The 22181-nt window shown below is 46.7% G+C and overlaps 2 protein-coding genes across 7 annotated transcripts in view; one reads left to right on the top strand and one right to left on the bottom strand.

The window, feature by feature from the left end:
- ASTN2 (astrotactin 2) overlaps positions 1-22181 on the top strand; it is a 749503-nt gene that overhangs the window by 545623 nt on the left and 181699 nt on the right. The gene's annotated exons all lie outside the window — the stretch shown is intronic.
- Positions 978-12860, bottom strand: TRIM32 (tripartite motif containing 32). Of its 3 annotated transcripts, none has more exons than XM_079789846.1 (2): positions 12815-12860; positions 978-4041 (listed from the first exon to the last, which is right to left on the bottom strand). In XM_079789846.1, the coding sequence occupies exon 2, from the start codon at positions 3962-3964 to the stop codon at positions 2000-2002; it is 1965 nt and encodes a 654-aa protein (XP_079645972.1). In that variant the 5' UTR covers positions 3965-4041; positions 12815-12860; the 3' UTR covers positions 978-1999. The 3 variants fall into 3 exon arrangements, with proteins under 3 accessions (XP_079645972.1, XP_079645973.1, XP_079645974.1); XM_079789847.1 differs by lacking the exon at positions 12815-12860 and adding an exon at positions 6821-7426; XM_079789848.1 differs by lacking the exon at positions 12815-12860 and adding an exon at positions 4147-4801.

The following is a 22181-nucleotide window of genomic DNA, read 5'->3' as shown; positions in this document are numbered from 1 at the left end:
TTCTGCCAAGGGCCATTTGGATATTTATAACATTACTAGAGATTACTAGAGGCCTGGTGCGGGACATTCATGCACTGGAGGGGAAGGGGGTCCTCAGCCCGGCCTGTGCCCTCTCAGGGGATGTCTGCCTGCCGGCTTAGGCCCGCTCCCCCGAGGGGTCCTTAGCGCTGCTGCGGGGGTGGGAGAGGCTCCCGCCACCACTGCGGCACTCGCCAGCCATGAGCCTGGCTTCTGGCTGAGTGGCATGCCCCCTGTGGGAGTGCACTGACCATCAAGGGACAGCTCCTGCGTTGAGCGTCTGCCCCCTGGTGGTCAGTGCGTGTCATAGCAACCGGTCGTTCCGCCAATTTACATATTAGCCTTTTATTATATAGGATAGCATTCCTGGGCCATACAAAATTTTCAACTTAAAAATTAGCCTGCTATATTTGGTTAAACATTTAATTAACTCCTAATGCCTTGGCAGGGCCAGACCAAATGATTTCTTGGGCCTTACACTGCCCGTTGGCCGGGCATTCCCCACCCCAGCTCTAGACCTTGGCGGCTGCTTCTATACACATGTATACATAAGATTGGGAATAAGATTGAATTACCTTTACATAATGGTGATTTGGGCTGAATTTTGACCTGGATATATCCTATGGCTCTCAAAGAATGCAGTGTCAGACATGGAAGCGAAACAGCATGGAAACAAAACAACTAACCCATTTCCTCACCTCACAAATCCCATATTTAATTAAAAGACGAACACCAACCGACTGGCATCGACCTATGAACCAGGAGGTCACGATTCGATTCCTACTCAGGGAACATGCCCGGGTTTCAGGTTTGATCCCCATTGGGGGTCATGCAGGAGACAGCCAACCAATTATCATTATCATTGATGTTTCTATCTCTCTCACCCTCTCCATCTCTGAAATCAATAAAAATATGTTAAGCGGGGAAAAAAAGGTGAAAACCAGTGACAAAGGAACAGTTATCAATTATTTAATGCTTGATAGAGGAATGGAAAGAAACCCCAAAAACAAGTATTTTAACCTCACTTGAGGGAAATACAGAATAAGGACTCAACAATTTTGTTTCACTAATGAAATGAGATGCATCCCCCTCCCCACGCGGTTGGCGCTGGCCTGTGTTGTACAGTCCAAGTTCACAGACAGCTCTCAGCACAGGTTAGTGGACAGAGGTAGGATGAAAAATGATGAGCTCCAGAGACCATCCAACAGTGACTACATCAGCATATGTTTATTACCATCTTCCTGTGCTTTGGCATAATTCCAATCCATAGGCTCCTTTAAAAGGCAAGCAACATCCAGGCTCAAGTCTTCAACATCAACCAATTAGGGTCAATCCATTCTCTGTCACATCCACAAGTAGAGACCAATCAGAGATGGCACGAAGCACCCGGAGCAGAGAGGTGCTGATTCCCAGAGGGGCGGTGTATCTGCCTTGGTGACACTGAATGATGAGCTCTCACGCTGGTCAAGGCGGTCAGACCTGAGATGCTACGCCACAGGATACGAGGTCCAGAATGTCACTGAAAGATGGGGCCGACCCCACTGGAGCACCCACACTGAGGGCAGCAGAGTTGAAGAGGAAGTGTCACAGAGGAAACACACTACAACAGGAGGGAAGTCACGGCCCCGGGTCTTCAAAGCCAAGAGACAGGAAAATGGACAAGGGTGCTTTCAATACAAGGGCAGACTTCAAATGCAGGGCAAAAGGCTCTACTGAAGCCTCACAAGTGCCTAAGTTCTCATCAAACTTCAGCTAACCCCAGGTCTTATGTGAGGCAATGCATCTGATAAAGCTCTAAATGTGTGTGTGTGTGTGGGGGGGGGGGGATAATGCAAATGAAAACTAAAGCAGCTTCTAAAAGTCTAGGGCTAGCTAGCTGGAACGGGGACACAGGGCAGGTCTACTCTGCAGTACCACCAATAACCAAGGACTAAGGGAAGGGGAAGCTGGCCGGGGTACAGAGGAAACTTCCTAGTTCTCCCTAAGGGGTGGAATACCTTCTCAGGTGGTAGCTGTAAATCTTGATGCAATGATCCCAACAGTCCAAGACCAGCAGCTGCCCCTTAGGAGTGAGGGCGATGCCCACGGGACAGGTGAGCCCCTCTCGAATGAGCACACTATAGCCCCCACCCTTGGGAAAGTGGAGAATTTCCTTGCGACTACTGTCAGCCACGATGAGGTCTCCACGGGCATCCACGCACATGCCAGCAATGCAGCGGAAGTCCTCATTCTCCGAGAAGAAGTGGCTGATCTGGCGGCCCAGCTGCCCATCGGAGCCCACAGAGCCGATGGAGAAGCCACCCTCCAGGTGGTGCTCATTCTGCCGATTCTCCAAATTGAGGCCCAAGCCCTGGGTGAAGTAGACGGTGCCCTCGGCATCACAGGTGACAAATTTGGGGCGTACGGCACTGCAGAGGCAGCTGTACTTGACCACCCCGGCTTCTCGCTCCACAGTGAAGCACCAGAGCTTCCCACCTTCCACATCAGTCACCACGAACTGGCCGGACGGGAGGGCGGTGATGCCCCAGGGTTTGCTCAGCTGGCTCCTGTGACACGCCACACAGTGGCCATCCAGGGTGTACACCTTGAAGGAGTTGTCGTAGCTGTCAGTCACACCAATCAGCCCGTGGCAGTTCATGGCCACTGAGAGAGGGGTGAGGTTGGGCAGATCAGCCCCCAGGAAGCTCAGCACGAAGCTATCAATGCCGCTGGGGCTGCGGCGGATCTCCTTCAGAAAGCCCTTGCGGGTGAAGACTTGGATTCGGTAGTTGCCGCGGTCAGCGACCAGCACCTCCCCTTGACTGGTCGCGTAGAGGCTGACGGGAAGGTTGAACATGCCCGGGGTGCTGCCCTTGGCACCCATCTTCTTGAGAAAGAGACACTGCTGGATGCCGGCACCTGTCTCGGAACCCCTCTGCTTAGCAGGCGAGGCCCTGGGGCTGGCCACCGCCTCCTCAGGGCTCATGTCCATCTCTCGAAAGGTAACGGAAGTGGAGGCCGCAGAGGCTGCAGCCTCCATGGCCCAGGAATCTTCCATGTTGACTGTCCGGGGCTTCTTAACAGCCTGCCCGATTTGGAGGGGGCCCACGTGGCCGACCTTGAGGAGCTCCACGTCTTGCAGGGTGAGCTCGCGGGGCAGGCTGGCAGTGAGCTCCGGCTCCTCCTCGTCCGCCGTCTCCTCCAGCAGCGCCACGTCTGCCTGCTTGATCTTGGCCAGGAAGTAGTCACAGCGAGACACAGCCTGCACCTCGGCGATGTTGAGCAGGTAGCTCTGCTCCTCCAGCGCTTGACTGTTGCACTTCTCGGCCTCGGCCAGCGAGCCCGTGAAGAACTTGCGGGAGCGAGCCAGCTCCTCCTGGACCCTGCGCTCCTCGTGCCCGTACTCCTGCAGGACGGCTTTGTACCTGGCCTGCAGGTCCTTGGACACACCCTCCAAGGCCACCTTCCGCCGCTGCAGCTCCCCGACCAGTTCCCGCAGGTGGGCCAACTTCTCCCCAAACTCCCGGCGCCGCTCCTCAGCAGCCTCCTTCACGGGGAGCGTGCAGTGGCCGGGGGGCTGGTGGTCAGCCTCCCGGCAGGGCTCACACAGCACCACGCCGCAGGTCCGGCAGAACTGCCGGGGCAGCCGCCGCCCGCAGCCCCGGCACAGCAGCAGCCCCACGGCCTCGCTGAGCCCGGCCGTGTCGATGATCTTCAGCACGGTCAGGTTGTCGGTCAGCTGCGTGAGGCTGGTGATGCGGGTGATCTTGCTGCAGAAGGGGCAGCGGACGCCGTTGATGCTGCTGGCCAGCAGCTTCTCCAGGCACTGGCGGCAGATGGTGTGGCCGCAGTGCAGGAGCTTGGGCCGCAGCTGCTCCTCCGTGAAGGACTCCATGCAGATGGGGCATTCCAGCACTTCCCGGAGGGCGTCCAGGTTCAGGTGAGAAGCTGCCGCTGCCGTGGCCATCGCGCTCCCTTTGAAGGGTCCTGTCAGCACAGCGCAGAACTGAACGGCTTACCAGTCATGCTCCACAAGGCCAAACTCTGCGAAGGAGAAAAAGAAGCCGTTATTCCACTGCCTAGATACAGTCATGCACTCAAGGAACGTTTCGAGAATAGCTACCATCCCCCACCCCGTCCTTCATTTACTTAACAAGTGGTTACTGGTCTGCCTGTCAGGTGAAGGTGACACAGAGGAAACGAGTCAGACGGCTTCGCACAGTGGCTCACACTCAGGTTCTGGAGTCTCTGATACTCAGTGGTGTGACCTGCAGGAAGGAAGCTACGCTCCCCAAAGCTCAGTTTCCCCACCACCCATCTGTGCAATGGAAATAATAACGGTGCCTACTCTACATGGGGTTGTGAAGGGTTAAATAACATGAGGAATAGGATCCACTTAGGAGAGCCCTGCCAAGTAGTATCCTGATAAATGTGGGTGACCATTTTTCTGGCTACAACTCATCATTTATACGAGGAGAAAAGCGTAGAAAAGTTACGTCCAGAAAAGGATTACACAGTGGATGGGGCAACAGATTCTGCCCAGAGGAGGTGGCGAAGGCTTCCCAGAAGCAGAGATGCTCCTGACATATGTCACAAAATCAACAAACAAGGCAACGAGGCATAACAGCATTAAGCACAGAAAATGTGAGCAAAAGCATGGAGGCTTTCTTTATCATGTTACATAGAGTTCACTGCGTCACGTTTGGGGGCCTAGCAACCAGCCACCCAGAGAAATAGAAAATTACGATTAGCAAAACATCAGATCAGAAAAATACATGCATTTTCCATTCATCTATCTTCATAACTACTCACCTTTCCACCCACCTAAGACTAGGTACCAAGTACTAGCCACTAAGTTTTCAGGGTATAAGTTCCGTCCTTCAGACGCTCAGACTTGAGGAAAGGAGACAAGATAGGTAGTAAGAATCAGGGCAGAAAGGAGTATAATGAGATATAAACTACGTTTGATGGAGCCTAATAGAGATTCACTCTAACGTGAAGGGAAAGGGGATCTTTCTGAGGGGAGATGGCCTTGGATAGGGACCTGGAAGGCCACACAGATGTGTGGGGATGGGGGAAAGGAGTTCCAGGCAAAGGGCACAGTCTTAGGAAAGGTTAGAAAGCAGGGAGAAGGATAGAACCTCAGTGGATTCGAAGAGAACAGAGAACACGTAGCCTCTCTGGTCTGTTTCTTCCTCTCCCCTGCCTTCAGTGTAAGCATTAAGTGAGATAATATGTGTAGTGTACAAAACCCTAAGACTTGACTCGGCACCAAAGCGGTCTTAACAAACTTGTTTTCTTTCCTCTCATTCTTAGGTTAAAATTGTGGGAGGATGCAGGGGGTTTATACTCACTGGCTTGGAAACTGGGGAACAACTGTAAGAAGTCTTCACAGCCAGAACGAGCCATGTGACCTTCTGGCATAGTGAAGCAATGCGTGTTTTGGAGCAGGGAACTGATATGAGCAAAGTTCAAATGGAGTGGGGGAAAGGGCAGAGAAACTGGTTTGGAAGCTATGCAGAGGGACAGCCGGAAGTGTCAGGGAGCCTGAAGCAGCGAGCAGGTGGTGAAAACGGAAAGACACATTTGAGTAATATTCCAGAAATATAATCACTAAGATTTATAAACTGAGTGGATCAGGCAGGGGAAGTGGTGGAACCACGAGAGCCAAAGAGTCAAGCCCAGATGATTTTAAACACGGCAGTGCTTTATCCAGACAATTTATTTTAGGCTTGGAACAACCCCTGCTTCACGCAGAACATGCCATGAATACTCCCAACCTCCTCCATCCACAGATGCTCACGAAGTAGAACCACAGAATCTCGGTGCTCTGCAGCCTTATGTCACTGTCAATTTATACCCCGAATCAGAATGAATAGATTTAGCAAGGTGAGGCGCACAGATACAGTCATCTCTTCAGAAATGCAGATCCTACAGCTGCACCTGCACAGTCTCGTGATGTGCAGCTGCTCAACCATCAAGGAGGAGACGGAGGTGGCAGGCAAGTTAGCTTGGTTTTGAGGACAACGAGGAAAGCTTTGCAAATGTCAGTTCTTTTCCCAGGCATACAGAACGGCAGTCAATGCAGAGATACACATTACAGACTTTCCCATACTCAGCTTTGGACTGCAATATGACAGATGGCAGCAGGCATGCACAATTTTTCTAACATCACTCCCACCTCCCTGAAACCCATTTCTCTTTTACTAGATGAGAAATAGTATACATATAGTACCTACTATGTGCTAGATTCCATGCAACCTTATAGCATATAATTTTCTCCACAAGGAAGGAGGAACAATCAATACCTTATGAGAGTTAGCCGCTATCGTGTGATTGATAAGCTCACAGCAGCCCTGTAACAACTCATATCCATGCCTCAACAAAATAACACATTACCACCTGTCATGAACCTATAAGGTCTCCTGTAGATATCTGAAACCATAAGCGCTGAGTTCTGAAATGCCGTGGGTCTGAGGGTAATAGTAGAGAAACACTGATAGAAACCTGAACTCAGGAGCCACGCAAACCCTCTCAGTTCTAAACCAGTAAAATAGCTCCCGTCCTCCCATCATCTGGGACAACAGACTGAGGGCAACAGTTGGTGTTTGGACCCAGAGCATGTTACCTTACAAAGCACAGGGACATCTGTGCTTCCCAGAGCTGGCACTGCCGATCAGCTAATTGAACAAGCCTGCCAACTTGTAAAAATACCAACACATTCTTCCCCGACATTTCTGGAATACCATACCACTTTCTTTGATTAAAAAGCTTGCCTGCCTGCCTCCCCGTCTAAGCTGTCCCCTTTAAAAAATGAACTTACTGTGTGCACATCCGTACAGAGAGTTAGCTCAGTGTCTGCACCTTCACTGGGCTCTCTGAGGCAGAAAACAGTGTCAAGGATTCTTTCCCCAAAGCTTTCGTGCTCTGCCAAGGGAGCATGAGTTCCCATCGCTAAAGCAGCAGGCACGGAGACAGCCTCAGACCTGGAAAAAGCCTGAGCCGTGTCTCCCATTCCTATGATTTGGGAATGCAGGTTCCCGGCCTTAACGGAGCTCCGTGATGGACAGATCCAGGTCCTCTCCTCCAGAAGGGCAGATCCGGTCAGTCCTGTGCATACTGAGAAGGATTCCGATGGAAACTCCATTATTACTTAGTTTCCCTGGAAAGACTAGATGGGTGAAAGGAATTGTCTTACCCTCCCAGGTCTTTAAGTTAGCTGCCCACTATTGCCAGCTATAAAATCTAAAGCCAATCAGAATGAACCACCAACATGTTATTTATAACCCTGGCTGTCTCATGAAATTTTGGACATGTGTCCTGTTCACTTTGTACTGTTAACTCCTGACCCCTCACCTCAGTGTACCCCACTCTTTTGACCTCACGACTAACACTGCACATCCCATCTGATGCCAGCCCAGCTCTCCAGCTCCAGATGAAAATCTATCCCTTAAGCAGGAACATTTTAGTCATTCCCTAGCCTGATCCAGTCCCTTCTGGCATCCCAGTCCATGACAGAGATAACCAGAGTAGCAGAAAAAAAACAAAACAGAAAAACAGACAGACCTGGGATCAAATGAGCAGTCATTGAACCCCATGTTATTCAGCCCCACTAACATGTGCTCTTATTTTATAAAAAAGCTACTGACAACTAGGGATAATGCATATGAAGTGCTTAGCCTGGAAATGGGTGGGGATGCCATGAGAGACTGTTACTAAAATGATGACAAGCAGCAGTCAGGAACAGGATTAACAATAATAAAGTAGTTCTAGTGTTAACAGAATGTCCCGTTTACAAACTGTATTTTGAAAGGGTAAAGAATCTTTCCTTTTATGGCACATAAAGATGAAGAAAAGGACTAGTCAGCTTTGGAGGAATCTGATTGAGGACACGAAACAGCCATGCTAGAATCCTCTGGCCAGCTCATTCTTGCAGGGACTAAATATGGACTGCTACAATTAGTAGTGATCTCACAGAGTAATAGAGATGAGTAAACTGAGACAGGAGAGAGAAATCAAGACCTCATTAGGTCACGTGGCAGAACTGGGAACAGTGGGCTCAGGAATCAGGCTTTCAATGCTTGAATCCCAGCTCTGTCACTTACCCTGGAGACCTGGGCAAGGTTTCCCACCTCTCTAGTTCTCAGCTTATCTAAGGTACTTCAAAATAGTGTTTTCAGCACGAGGTTATTGTAAAGATGAAATGAGATGGTGTGAATAAAGGGCTTAGTGCAATACCAAGCAAGGCATACAATTAATCGTACAATAGATAATAGTTGAATAGTATCAGCGGCGGCGGCAGTGGCCACCACCCAGCCAATCAGAAGAAATGAACAGGCACTTCAATAGGCAGGCCATACCCAAGATATCAGACCCATACACTTCAAAAGTAAACATTCTGAGCCTTCCTTGGAGACTGGCTTACCTGATCTCAGAATCAATGGCTGAGAGATGACCTAAGGTTTCAATCTCTATCCAATGCTTGAATTCCCACCATGGGGTAGTTTGTCTAGCTGCCTTTATCTCCTATAGTTCTATCAGCCCCTTGGGGTCTTAGGCTATGACCAAAACTGGAGAACTTTAAGCAACTAAATAAACCTTTACTGAATACCTACTATGAGTCAAGCCCCATGAAAATACTGGAGATTTAATTGTGAGCTAAACCAGCTCTTCACCTAAAAACCAGAAAACGTGAAAAGTACCACATTTCTTTCCACCAGACACAGAGGTCTCACTGCCCCGGTTTGACTGGTTTTTTGCAAGGCTTATCACATTTCCTTTCGTGAGGGCTTTCTACAGTGTGTTTATTCCTCCTGCATTTGAACGGAATGCTAAGCCAGGGCATGGCCAACCCCAGGCCACCAGTGGTCACTCTCTGGGAGTGGCTAGCAGGACTGATGTTAAGGAAGTCTGTGAAGTCCCCACCTGCCACCCTGTCCTGTGTGGGAGAAGATTCTGAAACTCATTTAAGGCACATAAGCCACCTTGCAAACAGCTAGGATAAACTCAACAAGTAAAGGCTTATAGGGAAACACAGGACTGACCTCAAAGCTGCACCAGCCTGCACTTAAAACCCAGAAGGAAATACTTGTGGGAAAGGAAGCTTTGGCTAAAATATGTCAGGATAGGTTAAATCAAAGGACAGGTTAAACCAATGATAGTTTGCCAGAAGAATGCTTGCCTTTTTTCTGTCCTTCCTCTAAAATTGAAGGACCTAGAAAGGTTCCCTTGCATCTTCCACAAACATCTGGGGAACGCCAATGTGACCCAAAGAATATAGGATAAGGGGGGGGGGGGAAATCAATGGTCTTTTCTCAGGGGACCCCGACTCAACTTGACCCACTCAACTTTCTTTCAGTTTTTTTCTCTGCATATTAACACACATTCATTTACTCAGGAAATTTTGGTTCAAGGTTCAGGAAGCAGATCCTGGGAAAGGTACAAGAGGGGACAGCAGTTTGGGGAGCCTAGTGGGGGCTACTTAGGTTTACTGAAATTTGGTGGCAAAGCAACTCAGTCCCCTTCTAGCATTCCCTTCCTCTCATATTTATAATCTCTCATAATACTACCGTTTATTGAATGCCAGGCACCTTCTATACATAACCTCTTATTCCCATAATAACTATTTGAAGTATGTGTTATTCCTCTTTATAAATAAGGAAACCAAGGCTGAGAGAAAAGCAATCTGTCCAAGGTCTCAAAGATAATAAATAGTAGAAGTGAAGTTCAAATCCAAGTATGTCCACTTGCAGCCATAAAACCACAGTGACTGAAAGATGTCACAGCTCCCGAGCTGGCTGCAGTCTGGCTGAGAGACTGGGAATGATTTTTAAATCTGATTGTTCAACCAGACGCACTTTGGGGAGGGAGTGTCACAGAGGCAGCAGGTCAGTGTGTATGGACAGTGATCCACTTCAAGGGCCTTATCAGCGTTTGACTACCAACCCCTCTCCAGACGTTAATGTGTTTGTGGATTCTCTAGTGTTTGAAAAGCCTTCTAGTAAAACGCATATAATGTAACTTAGGAGTCAGAACGGGCTTGCATCCCTGTTTTGGCTTTCACTACTTAGCCTTGGTGAATCATTTAATTAATACTTTTCTCATCTGTAAAATGGGGAAGTAACACCTAGATTATTGGCTGAATCATTGACCAGATTAACAGAGTTAATGCACATAATAAGCATGTGATAAATGGTAGCTATTTTTATTTTTTAAAAAAATAGATTGTGGATGATAAGGGCAAGTACTTGTCCAAGATCACTTAGTAAATTAGCAGCTGAGGCAGGACTTTGGACTTCAAGCCTCTGGTTCCCACGCTGATTCCACTTCCTTTACATATTGTCCTTAAGGGTGTGTGTGTGTGTGTGTGTGTGTGTGTGTGTGTGTGTGTGACTATTCAAGCTAAGTCTCTTGGCTTCCGATCCAGTCCTACTATGTTTCTGAACTGGCTTCAGCAATGCTACAGCTAGTCCTGGGGCTGTGAGAACAAATGCTGTTATTCTGTCCCAGGGAGAGAAGCCCAAGAGATCTAACTGAGAACAACAGTTATGACTGTCCCCAGCCGCAGCCCCTGCGATGAGGTATTTTTTTCAAGCCAGAGACCTCCATACCTCACCTTCTAGTCTCTTACACCTCTTCGTGTCTGCTAATCTAAAGCTCCTTCCCTTATCTACCCACTGGTCCCAATCTAAGAGCAAATCAGAACAAAGGTCAGGGCTACTCCCTACCTAATTAGTCAGATTTACCCCCTTAGAGTTCAACTGGATCTTCAGGCATTCTCACCGGACTGTCCTTTCATTAGAGGGGAATCGGCTGGGATAATAAGACTAAGCAAGTCCAGCAAAGGACAAAGCAAAGCAACTGGGAATATACAGGTTTACTGAGATCTGAGTATGAGCCCAGCCCTGCCATTCCTAGCCATGCAACCTAAACAAGTCACTTCCTATGCTTTAGTTTCCTTACGTGTAAAACTGGGTCTAGTAGAGCCTACTTAGAAGGGCCATTATGAAAACTAAGTCAGGGTCAAGATCACCAAATCAGGACATGACAGAGCCAGGCTCTGATTCCAGGGTACCCCACTATAGAGTAGGGTTCCTTAACTTTGGCACTATGGACATGGGGACAGATAATTCTTTATTGCGGGGGCTGTCCAGTGCACGGAAGGATGTTAAACCCCATCCGGTGTCTGTCCACTAGAGGCCAGCGATGCCCCACATGCCAACCGTGACAACCAGAAATGTCCCCAGGCGTTCCCAAGCATCCCCTGGGGGACAACATCGCCCTGGTTAGGAACCACTGTTGCAGAATGTGGCACAGGACTAAATACTCAGTACATATGCCCACGTCTCTCTCCCAGCCCAAACACTTCATTCACAGAGCCACTGCCTCTTTGAGCTACCATGGACCTTATGCAGGATTAATTCCACCTACTTATTTAGCTGATGAGGAACATAAGGCCTGAGATCACGACGTTCCTCTCATTTTTCTGGAGGCCTCACATCCTATCTGCTGCCTCAGCTTGGGGGGGCGGGCAGAGAAAGCTTAGGTGGAGGACCTTGGGTAGTTTCCTGCTTCATGCCCCCTTTGACCACTCCCTTCTCCCCCCAGGCCTACCACTTTCGGGCCTGGGTCCCCAGGCAAGTTAGTGGCAGTACCATGGCCGCCTCGTGCAAAGGGATCTTTGGTTAATGAGCGAGGGAGATTCGGCCCTCTCACAGAGAAAGCCAGGCTCCTGCAGGATTTAGGACTTTGCTGCTGAACCCTGAACGCTGTTAAACTTCATACACTCATGGTTTCATGCATCACTTCTTGGTCCTCCAGTCCCCAGAACTCTTTGCTTCCCATGCAGACTTCAGGAAAATTCCTTCAGCAGCCAACAACTCACAAATCTAGTCGGAGCGCTTTAATTCTATAGTTATGACATCGCTACCCCACCATTCAGTCCACCCCGAACCCAGTGCCCCACCCTCTCACAGTACAGAATTCAAGTCTTTAGGGCTCCATATTGCAACCCTCACCAATTCTTCCCTCGCATGCCCCAAATCTGAAACAGATCCTTTCATCTGTTTTCATCTCTGCAGCCTTCCACCCTGCACCCCAGTTTAATACCCCAGCCCCACACCTCAGATTGCTGCCCTCCCTCAATCTGATCCCCCAATTCCATCAAGCACTGTGCACCCTCAAACCTTGCGCCTTCCTCTTTACTCATCAAACCTTCACCTCCTTGCAAACAAGACACAGCTTCCCACTGATTCCCCCAAGAACCCGCCTCCTCAATTTTCCCCAATGCCACCCAGAAAATGCTTCTTCCTTATCAATTAGGGGAGCTCCTCGCGCTGCTCCCTCTGATCTCAGAGATCTTGCAGCCTCAGAATCCTAGCGCCCCCAGATTCCCTCAAACCTCCTTAGATTCTGCACCCCAAATGTCATCAGATCTCCGAAATTCTGCACCCTTTTCCTCCAGGGCCTATAGATCCCCTCCCCTCTCCCAGATGCTGTACCCTGACCCACCTCGGGGGCCCACACATTACCGCATACCTCCCAGCAAGCTGCACCGGGAAGCGTCTCCCAGCCCGTAGCTCCCCGCCCAGAGCTGCAGGTCCTCCGACTCCTCAGTCCCAGGGTCCCCCCCAGCGCCAGCCCTACCCCCACCCCCACCTCCACCTCGCTCCCGCCCCTCCGATCTGGTCCCGCTACCCTGCCATTCAAGCGTGGGACGGCCGCTGCGCAGCCCCCACACCCCGCGGCTCACCAGCAGCCCGCGACTCCCGCAGGGGCCCTGGTCCCGGTTCCCCGACCCTCCTTCCCGCCCCCCTACCTGACCGCCCGTGGCTCCGACTCGGCAACCGCCTCCAGCCCACCCGCCCGCTGCCCTCTGCGCACGCGCCGCGTCGAATCCCTTGGCCGGCTCCAATTCGCAGAGCCACCTGTCTGTCACTGGACCCCGCTTCCTGAGGCATGCTGGGGCTTGTAGTCGGCCATACCGGAGTGCTCCGAGCCCAGTGGGCGGGGAGAGGCAAGCTAACTGTGGACCTTGACAATACATGGTTGAGCTTTCTGTCTCCCTTGTAGAGATAAGGAAACTGAGCTGAAAGAGGCCTTCGTAAATTTGCCCAGAGATTCGGGAACTAACCCCGACTCCAATCTGTGTCTTAACCCCTTTGCTAAACTGTGACCTCCAGGAGTGGTCCTCAGCAAAGCCAGGGCACCTCAAGGTCTGGAAGGCCCCTCTGAACCTCAGCTTTCCCTTCTGAGAAATGGGCTAAGGGAAGACTACAACATCCACCCTGGGGCAAGTACAGAACCTGGACTCATTGGAAAGGTAGTGCTTCTCTGGGCCCCTGTTTTCCCTGGACACTTAGAAGCCTAGAGACAAGTTTATCTGATAAACACATTGCTCTTTGGAAGGAGTCTTTTGCCTACTCAGGAGGCACCTTTGTGTCAACATAAGAAACACTGAAACCTACAGAGAGTTTTTTGTGAGTTAATTTGAGCCAAACGGCCGACAGTTGCCAAGAAGCAAAATCTCAATGGATTGAGATAATGCTCCAGAGAATGGCAGTTTTGCACCTTATTTTATACATTACAATAAAAAGAGAAGATGCAAGTGGGTTACATGAAATCCATTGGTGATAGGTTAGGGAGGTGGGGAAAGCAAAACAAGGAAACCTCTGGGACTGGTTGAAAAGTAAAATGATAGACACTTGCATCTTTTACAGATGCAGGTACAGGATAGTTAACAGTCAACAATTAACATGACAACAATAACAAGGAGGAGATTTATGGTCTCCTCTGGGGTGCATTGGTTGTGCCCTGAGGGTCTGGAGAAAGGGGTTATGGTAGATGCAAAAGACAACAGAAAGGTTTAGTTGAAATAAAGATTGACCTTTGTCAGGGAAGATTCTAGCCTAGGACATGACTACTTGCCATAAACGGCTTTTAGTTTAGAAGTTTTAATTTCAGACCATCCTTTGTGGTTACTCTCGGTCTCTCAGTCTGCAAGGCTGCCACACAGGCCTTTCCTGAGGTTGCCAGGTTAGCACTTGGCCCCTTTTCATCCACACTTGGCAGAGGAGCTACACTCTGTAGCACCTGTCCCTGCAGATTGAAGCTACCCAGGAACCCAAACCCAAGTCCAGCTTTGGGGTAGCAGGGAAAGTCAAGTCTTCCCAGGTGGGAGGTGGTCTGTCCTACTGGCTAGGGAGGACCCGTGACCCCTTAGCTTGAGTGCAGGTGACCTTACAGTTTAGCTTAGGAGCTTAGGAGCAGGAAGGGATTTACGGTAGAATGTGCTTGGACTTGAAATCCCATTTAGGAGTGTGATGCTGCACAATGTTTTTGTTTTGAGCGCTCAGTATCGAATGCAGCTAAACACTTCACAGGGCTCACTTAATCCTCATAAAGACCTATGAGATAAGCACCTGATGCGCAGGTGATTAAATGACAAAGCCACAAGTTCATAAGTATAAAGCCCAGATAGGAACCCAGTTCTACCTGAGAATGCACCCTCTTAACCTTGTTTAATCTCTCTGCCCATTTCTTTATCTCTAAATGTAAATGAGGTTTATCTCCAAATGGAAATGATCTTTATCTCTAAATGCAAATAAGGACTAAGATTATTAATATATAGTGGTTACATTTAATTAATTGTAAACATGTGTATTATAATTAGCTGTTATACTCTCCGACTGTTGGTCCCAGGAGCGCCAGTTCCCAGCATTTCAGATATTGAAGGCAATGGGAGGTTGGATTGGCATGCTTCATGGCATCCTTTGAGTGGGCCTGGGGGCTCTGTACACCTGGGTTGGCATAGAGCTCTGGGCCTCTCTGAGACTTCAAGGATATGCTTACAATCCAGGGCCAGCCAGGGTTTGATCAGACAGGCCAGTCATGAGTGGGCTGAAGACCCTGGGGCAGGCTGTGATCAGAATTAGCACAGACAGTGGGTGCAGACAGAACCACGTGGGGCCAGGAGAGCAGGGGTGCTTGCTTCTCCCACTTTCCTGGGCTCCTGGGAGCTCCCAGGTGCTCACTGCATGCTCAGCAAGTACCAGGACTTATAATTTGGTGATTTTTCATAAAGCACATACTGGGTTGGGCTTTAATTCCCCACTTCCTTGCCATCCTCGCCAGTGGGCTGCGAGCTCCCTGAAGGACAGTGAGCATTGGTTGTCAGATCTTATTAGCACAGTGCCCAGCACAGAAGAGTTGCTGAGTAAGTGAGTCAGACGCAGAGATGTCACCTTAGGCAAATCACATTCCCTGTCTGACCTAGAGTTATTCTAGCTGCAAAATAGCTCCGTGGGGTCAGGTGGATAAGAACCAACCATTTTTGTACACACCAGCAATATACCAGGTACTTCATAGATATTATCACAAATCAGAATTAATGCCACCAACAAATGAATAAGGAGATAGCAGTAGCTCCATCTTTCAAAAGAGACAGCTGAGGTTCAGCAAGATTAACTAGCTCGCTCACAGTTGCCGCCTGGGAAGTGGTCGGGCTGGGGTACAAACCCAGGCCAGTTGGGCCTAGGGCATACTCTGAATCACCACCTAGACTACCCACATTTTTCAACACCAGCTCTCTTTTTACTGGGTAAGCTTTGTTGATAAGACTCAAAAGAGAGAGGAGATGATGACAATGTTCAGGAAGTCAAGGAATACGAGTCAAATCATGGCTGTCATAACCATGGAGCATGTTGCTGCCAAGGGGAAGACACGCACATGAACTGTTCTGAGCCGTATCACCAGAGGAGCGGCCTTGCCCCCCACCCGCCACCACCCCCCACCCCCCGCCTAGGGTTTCTGCTGTGTTGGAGCTCAGTGAGGCCAGTTACACCAGAATGGCAAGGAGCTGCTGTAGACAGGGGCCTGGGTACTTCCACCAGCCCCGGTCAGGTGGGAGAGATGGGAGAGTTACTGTCAGGTATCTTCTTCCCAGTCTTCAGACCTTACTTATACCTTCTTCTCAGACAGGTGGGGAATTTGCACCCTGGTTGCTGAACGCCAGTTGCCAGCCCAATGTCTCAGTTCAAGACTGGTGATATTTTTCTACTGATGTTCCCCCAATCACAGAGTGGAGCCAGTGGGGCTTCTGATAGTCTGGGGATGTAGTTCAAGCAAGGTTTTAAACAATGACAACAGCAACAACAACAAAAAAGTGTTTAAAAAAATATGTGTTTAACTATCTTGTTTTTAATGTTTAAATTAGCTACCAGTTTAATTAATTATCACACCACAAATCTCAGAGTAAAATAAACACACTAGGAAAATGCACTCATTCTAATCCTGTGGCTTTGCATACCCTGGTACTATGTTAGCATCCCTCCTACACAGAAACATTTTTAAAATACTCTCTGTGAAGCCTTTTAAATACAGCATACCGCAGAGATATTGTGGGTCCAGCTCCAGATCCCTGCAATAAAGGGAATATGATAACAAAGCAAGGCATAGGGATTTTTTGGTTTCCCAATTAGTCTATTAAGTGTACAATACCATTATGTCTCAAAAAATTTATAGACCTTAATTTAAAAATACTTAACTGCTAAAAATGCTAACCTTCATCTGAATCATTATTACAGTAGTGACATCAAAGATCACTGATCACAGATCATCCTAACAAATGTAATAATTTAAAACTTTGAAATATTGTAAAAATTACCAAAATGCGACACAGACATGCAGTAAGCAAATACTTTTGGGAACATGGCACCAATAGGCTTGCCTCAAACCTATTGGTGCCACAATAGTGCAAAAATGTGCAAACAAAAAGGGTTGTGATAAAACTTTAATTTGCAAAAGAGCGCAGTAACTGCGAAGTACAATAAAGCAAAACAATAAAACAAGGTATGCTTGTACTCTATTCAGCATCCTCCTATATAATAAAAGGCTAATATGCAAATCAACCAAATGGCAGAACGATTGGTTGCTATGACACGTACTGACCACCAGGGGGCAGGCGCTCAATGCAGGAGTTGCCCCCTAGTGGTCAATATGCTTCCACAGGGGAGCACTGCTCAGCCAGAAGCCAGGCTCAACAGCTGGCGAGCGCAGCGGCAGTGGTGGGAGCCTCTCTCACTTCCGTGGCAGTGCTAAGGATGTCCAACTGCCGGCTTAGGGGAGTGGGCCTAAGCCAGAAGTCAGACATCCCCTGAGGGTTCCTGGACTGCAAGAGGGCTTAGGCCAGGCTGAGGGACCCTGCCCCCCCCCAAGTGCAGAATTTCATGCACCGGGCCTCTAGTTTGTTTTTTTGTTGTTGTTTTAATATATTTTATTGATTTTTTTTTACAGAGAGGAAGGGAGAGGGATAGAGAGTTAGAGACATCAATGAGAGAGAAACATTGATCAGCTGCCTCCTGCACACCCCCAACTGGGGATGTGCCCGCAACCAAGGTACATGCCCTTGACTGGAATCAAACCTGGGACCCTTCAGTCCGAAGGCTGATGCTCTATCCACTGAACCAAACCAGTTAGGGCCGGGCCTCTAGTTTTAATATAATGGCTTTTCATTTCACATTTACACCACCTGTATCAGTTTCTTAGGACTATCATATCAAAGTACCACAAAGGGATGGCTTAAAACAAGGGAAATTTATTCTGTCACAGTTCTGGAGGCTGGAAGTCTGAATCAGGGTGTCCATGTGGCCATGCCTTCTTTGAAATCTCTAAAAGAGGATACTTCCTTGCCTCTCCTCGTTCCTGGTGGCCGTGGGCATTCCTAGACCTGTGGTAGCATAACTCCAGTTTTTGCCTCTGTCTTCATGTGGTCATTTTCTCTGTGTGTGTGTGTATGTCTGCCTGTGTTTTCTTTCAAGGACACCAGTCTTATTAGATTAAGCTTGACCTTCATCTTACCTAATTAAAGCTCGAGCATGACCTCATCTAATTAATTACATCTACAATGACCCTATCTCCAAATAAAGTTCCATTCTGATATACTTGGCATTAGGATTTCAGCATATATTTTGGGGGACCCAATTCAACCAGTAACATCACCCTATGAGCTAAGTATTATTTTCTCCATTTACAAAGAAGATCTTTAGTTTAACCTCCTTTCCATTCTCTTTAAAGTGGGGACAACAATAGCTAAGTCACATGATTGTGGGGAGCAACTTAAAATATTGGATGTTAAGCACTCACATTTTGGCATGTTGCCTGACATTTATTAATATTAACTGTCATTATTATTACCAGAGGCCCGGTGCATGAAATTCATGCATGGGTGGAGTCCCTAGGCCTAGCTGGTGATCAGGGCTGATCAGGGCCAGGCTGATCAGGGCCAGGCGCAGGAGGAACGGACGCTGGATGCCGACGCTGCCATTGTCTGTGCCCCAACATCATGCGGTTCCCCTCCTCCCCCCCCTCCTCCTTCCCTTGCCACTGTGCCCCCACTGCAGTGGGCAGGTGGCAGGCTGATTAGGGCCTGCTGGCTGCAGGGAGGGAATACGAGCGGTTGGCCAGCTGGGGAAGTTGGCTGTGGGACGCTCCTGCATTGAGCATCTGCCCCCTGGTGGTCAATGCATGTTATAGTGACTGGTCATTCCAGCCTTTCAGGTTGCTTAGATATAGATATATATATATATATATATATATATATATATATATATATATACACACACACATATATATATATATATATATATATATATATATATATATAATTATTATTATTACTATTATAAATAAGTTTAAGTCCACCATTATGGACTTAAATTATTATTATAATAAATAAGTTTAAGTCCACCATTATGCAGTAGAAAAAGTGAAGGCTTGGATCAGCTTGGATCAGATCAGATCAGGGTTGGAACCCTGGTTCCATCCACCTGCAAGATTTTTTTGGAGAATAGGTTAGAAGATAATTTGAAATAATGCTTGGTGACTTGTTGTAAGGCAAGTTACTTAACCTAGGCCAACTGACTTAGCCACTGTGAACTTTACTTTCTACCTCTGCAAAAGGGGTATAATAATAGCTATCTACCACATAGGGGTTTTGTAAATGTTAGATGACTTAATAGGTCTTAAGCTTTTAGAGCACTGCCTGATAAAGAATAAGTGGTCTATGAATGTTAGCTACTATTATGTTATTATTATTATTATTATTATTATTATTATCATTATTGCTGTTCTTGACAAAATATCGTCCCCCTCTTACCTTATTAACAATTGAATTCTGAGGAGGAAGAGGAATTTCTTGCTTATAGATTGTAGGGGAGAAAATTAAAACACTAATTCATCCTAACCAAATTTGTCCGAGTCTAGAACTTTATAATTGCTAGAATGTTTATGAAATAATATTAAATTATATCAGTCTATCTTTATTACTTACCTATCACTGTATTAACAAATTACCTCTAAACTTTTCAGTTTTGAATAGAATACATTTCTTATCTCACAGTTTCTGTAAGTCAGAAATCAGCTTAGCTAGATCCTCTGCTTCACAGTCTCTTAGAAGACAGCAGTCAAATTATTGGCCAGGGCTGGGGTCTCATTCTAAGGTTCAACTGGGGAAGGATTGACTTCGAATTGGCAGGATTCAGTTCTTTGCGGGTTGTCGGACTGAGGGCCTCAGTCCCCTGATGGCTTTGGGTGGAGACTGTCCTCAAATTGCCATGTGAGTCTCCAGCGTGTTTCATTCAAGTCAGCAAGAGAGAGTTTGTCAAGCTGACAAGTCTATCTTTGAAAATTTAACCATCACAACAAGATTGCATAAATGCCCTTGTACTGGGAGGGTGTTTTTTTTTTTTTTTGGTTTGTTGTTTTCATTTTGTTTTGTTTTTTATTTCCTTGAGCTGATATGGAAGCAGTTGATTCAAAATGTTGAAACTTTATTTTAATATCACATATATTTGTATACATTGGCCAGACCTAGTTTGTAATGATTTGAACTAGTGTAGATGGTCAAAGATCAACAGTCATCAAATACTGGCCGAGTAGGTTGCTTGATAAATGCTAGTAGCAGTGAAGGCTTGCCCAGGGAATATTCGCTGGGTAGTGTCATGAACTTCAACTCAACTCAAAGCTAAATGAGGACTATTGGGAAATATCCCATGGGCCTAATTTCTGCTAAGCCCCACCTCTCAACCCCAGTGCAGGCTTCCTGTCCTCTTGGCTCTAGGGTTTCAGCCAGCTGTCTCTTGATGGCTATCATTACTCTCTCCATCAATTGGTGTCTGTAAGACTGGCTGGCAGCCCAGGAAAAGATAGTCTTTTTGCTCTACTCCACCCCCCACCCCCACCTCTACCACACATTCTCATGTCACTGCTATTCATTCTAATTTATTTTTCTAAAAATAGGAAAATTTTACTGTTATTTTAAAAATATTTAAATATACTGCAAGTGAAAATGTGTTTAGAAGAAAGAATCAAAACAGTACATAATGTAGTTGTGGAAAATCCCTCTTCATCCTACTCCCCGGCAATAACTGTCTGTAGTGATTCTATGTAATTCTCCTGGTAGCCCTCTTCTCTCGGTGTTTTATTGGGGAAAGTACACATACACGGAGAGAAGATGGTAGTGAGTCCCTGTGAGCTCATCACCTTGCAATACTTGTCAATATTTTGCCAATTTTGCTTCAACTATCTCTCACTTCCAATTTGCTTTTTGCCGCTGGAGTCTTTTAAAGCAAATCCCAGATATAATATCATTCCTCCTGTAAATACCTCTGTATGTGCCTCTAACAGATAATTATTTTTTTAACATCATCATCACATCTAGCAGTTCATATTCAAATTTCCTTTAATGCTTCAAAATATCTTTCTGTAATAGGTGTGTTTAAATAAGAATCAAAATGTCTACATGTTTTACTAGGTCTTCCTTAATCAGTAATAATTACACCGTAAAATTTTGCCATTATTTGTTAAAGACATTGGCTTCTTTGACATTTAGAATTTTTTTTTTATTTGCAGATTAGCTGATTGCTTTTTCTTGTTTTTTGTTTCTTTGTTCATGTTTTTTTTTTAAACATGTTCCTCTCTCCTAGGGATTCATCAGTTTGGTTTTTTATTTGTTTGTTTGTTTCATGGGCCCCTTTTATAAAATGATGCAGGCTATTGACCCCCCCATCTCCCTCCACCTTCTCAAAATAATGTTTTTAAATGCATAAAATGAGATACATGAGGACTATGTAAGAAAGAAATTATACCAAGATAGAACTATCAAAGTATTTTTAAAAAACAAATTTGTAATGGAGTAATATAGAGCCTTCTTTATTAATGACAATATTTAATGGATATTCTAATAGCTATGAACATAAATGATTCAAATATTTGTGACAACCCATAATATGATAGAAATATGTGTGAATCTGATTGTGTCAGAGTCACAGGAAGTGCTACACTAGTATAGTTCATTACCTCCATTCATAATTTAAAGAAATGCCCTAGCCAGTTATTTGGAGCATCATCCTGTACACCAGAAAGTGGCTGGTTTGATTCCTGGTCAGTGCACATACCAAGTTTGCAGGTTCAATCCCCAGTTGAGGCATCTACAGGAGGCAACTGATTAGTGTTTCTTGTTCACAGCAGTGTTCTCTCTCTCTCTCTCTCTCTCTCTCTCTCTCTCTCTCTCTCTCTCTCTCGCTCTCTCTCTCTCTCTCTCTCTCCACCATTAACAATAAATAAAAATATTAAATTGCACTTAGAATATACTAAAAATAAGTTAATAAGTTTGTATTTTCCTCTACGCAAGTTCACAGACCCTTGAATTCTACGCCTGGGCCCAAGGAATGCCCGCTAAAGTAGGCAGGCCGTGCCATGTACTTCCTATGGCATCATATCAAAAACACTTACTTATTCTATTTACTACTTTTAGTGATATTAACATTAAACAACAGGTCAGCTGCGCAAAATAGTAATTTTCTAATTCTGTCATTCTTCCTGCCTTTATAACCTGCAATATTTCTGTGAAAAACAATGTCATTATTCTGAAACCCAGTTTCCTCAGTTGTAAAGGAGGGTTATAAAAACAAACATTCTGAGTCCAAATCGCGGTTATGAGAATTCAGTGATAATGTCTTGTGCTTTGCAAAGAAGAATAGTAGCTCAAGAAATGAGGCTTTCCTTTCTACTTCCCTTTTTTATGGACTTTTCCCCACCCTTTCTTAAAAATAAAACTAGGTTGTTATGATAATGCTAGAGGCCCGGTGGATGAATTCGTTCGGTGGGGTCCTGCCACCCCAATCGGG

This window comes from Cnephaeus nilssonii (assembly GCF_951640355.1).
Source record: "Cnephaeus nilssonii genome assembly, chromosome: 14".
Lineage (NCBI taxonomy): Eukaryota > Metazoa > Chordata > Mammalia > Chiroptera > Vespertilionidae > Cnephaeus > Cnephaeus nilssonii.
Note: the sequence above shows the minus strand (reverse complement) of the source record. Positions and strands in the feature narration are given on the sequence as shown.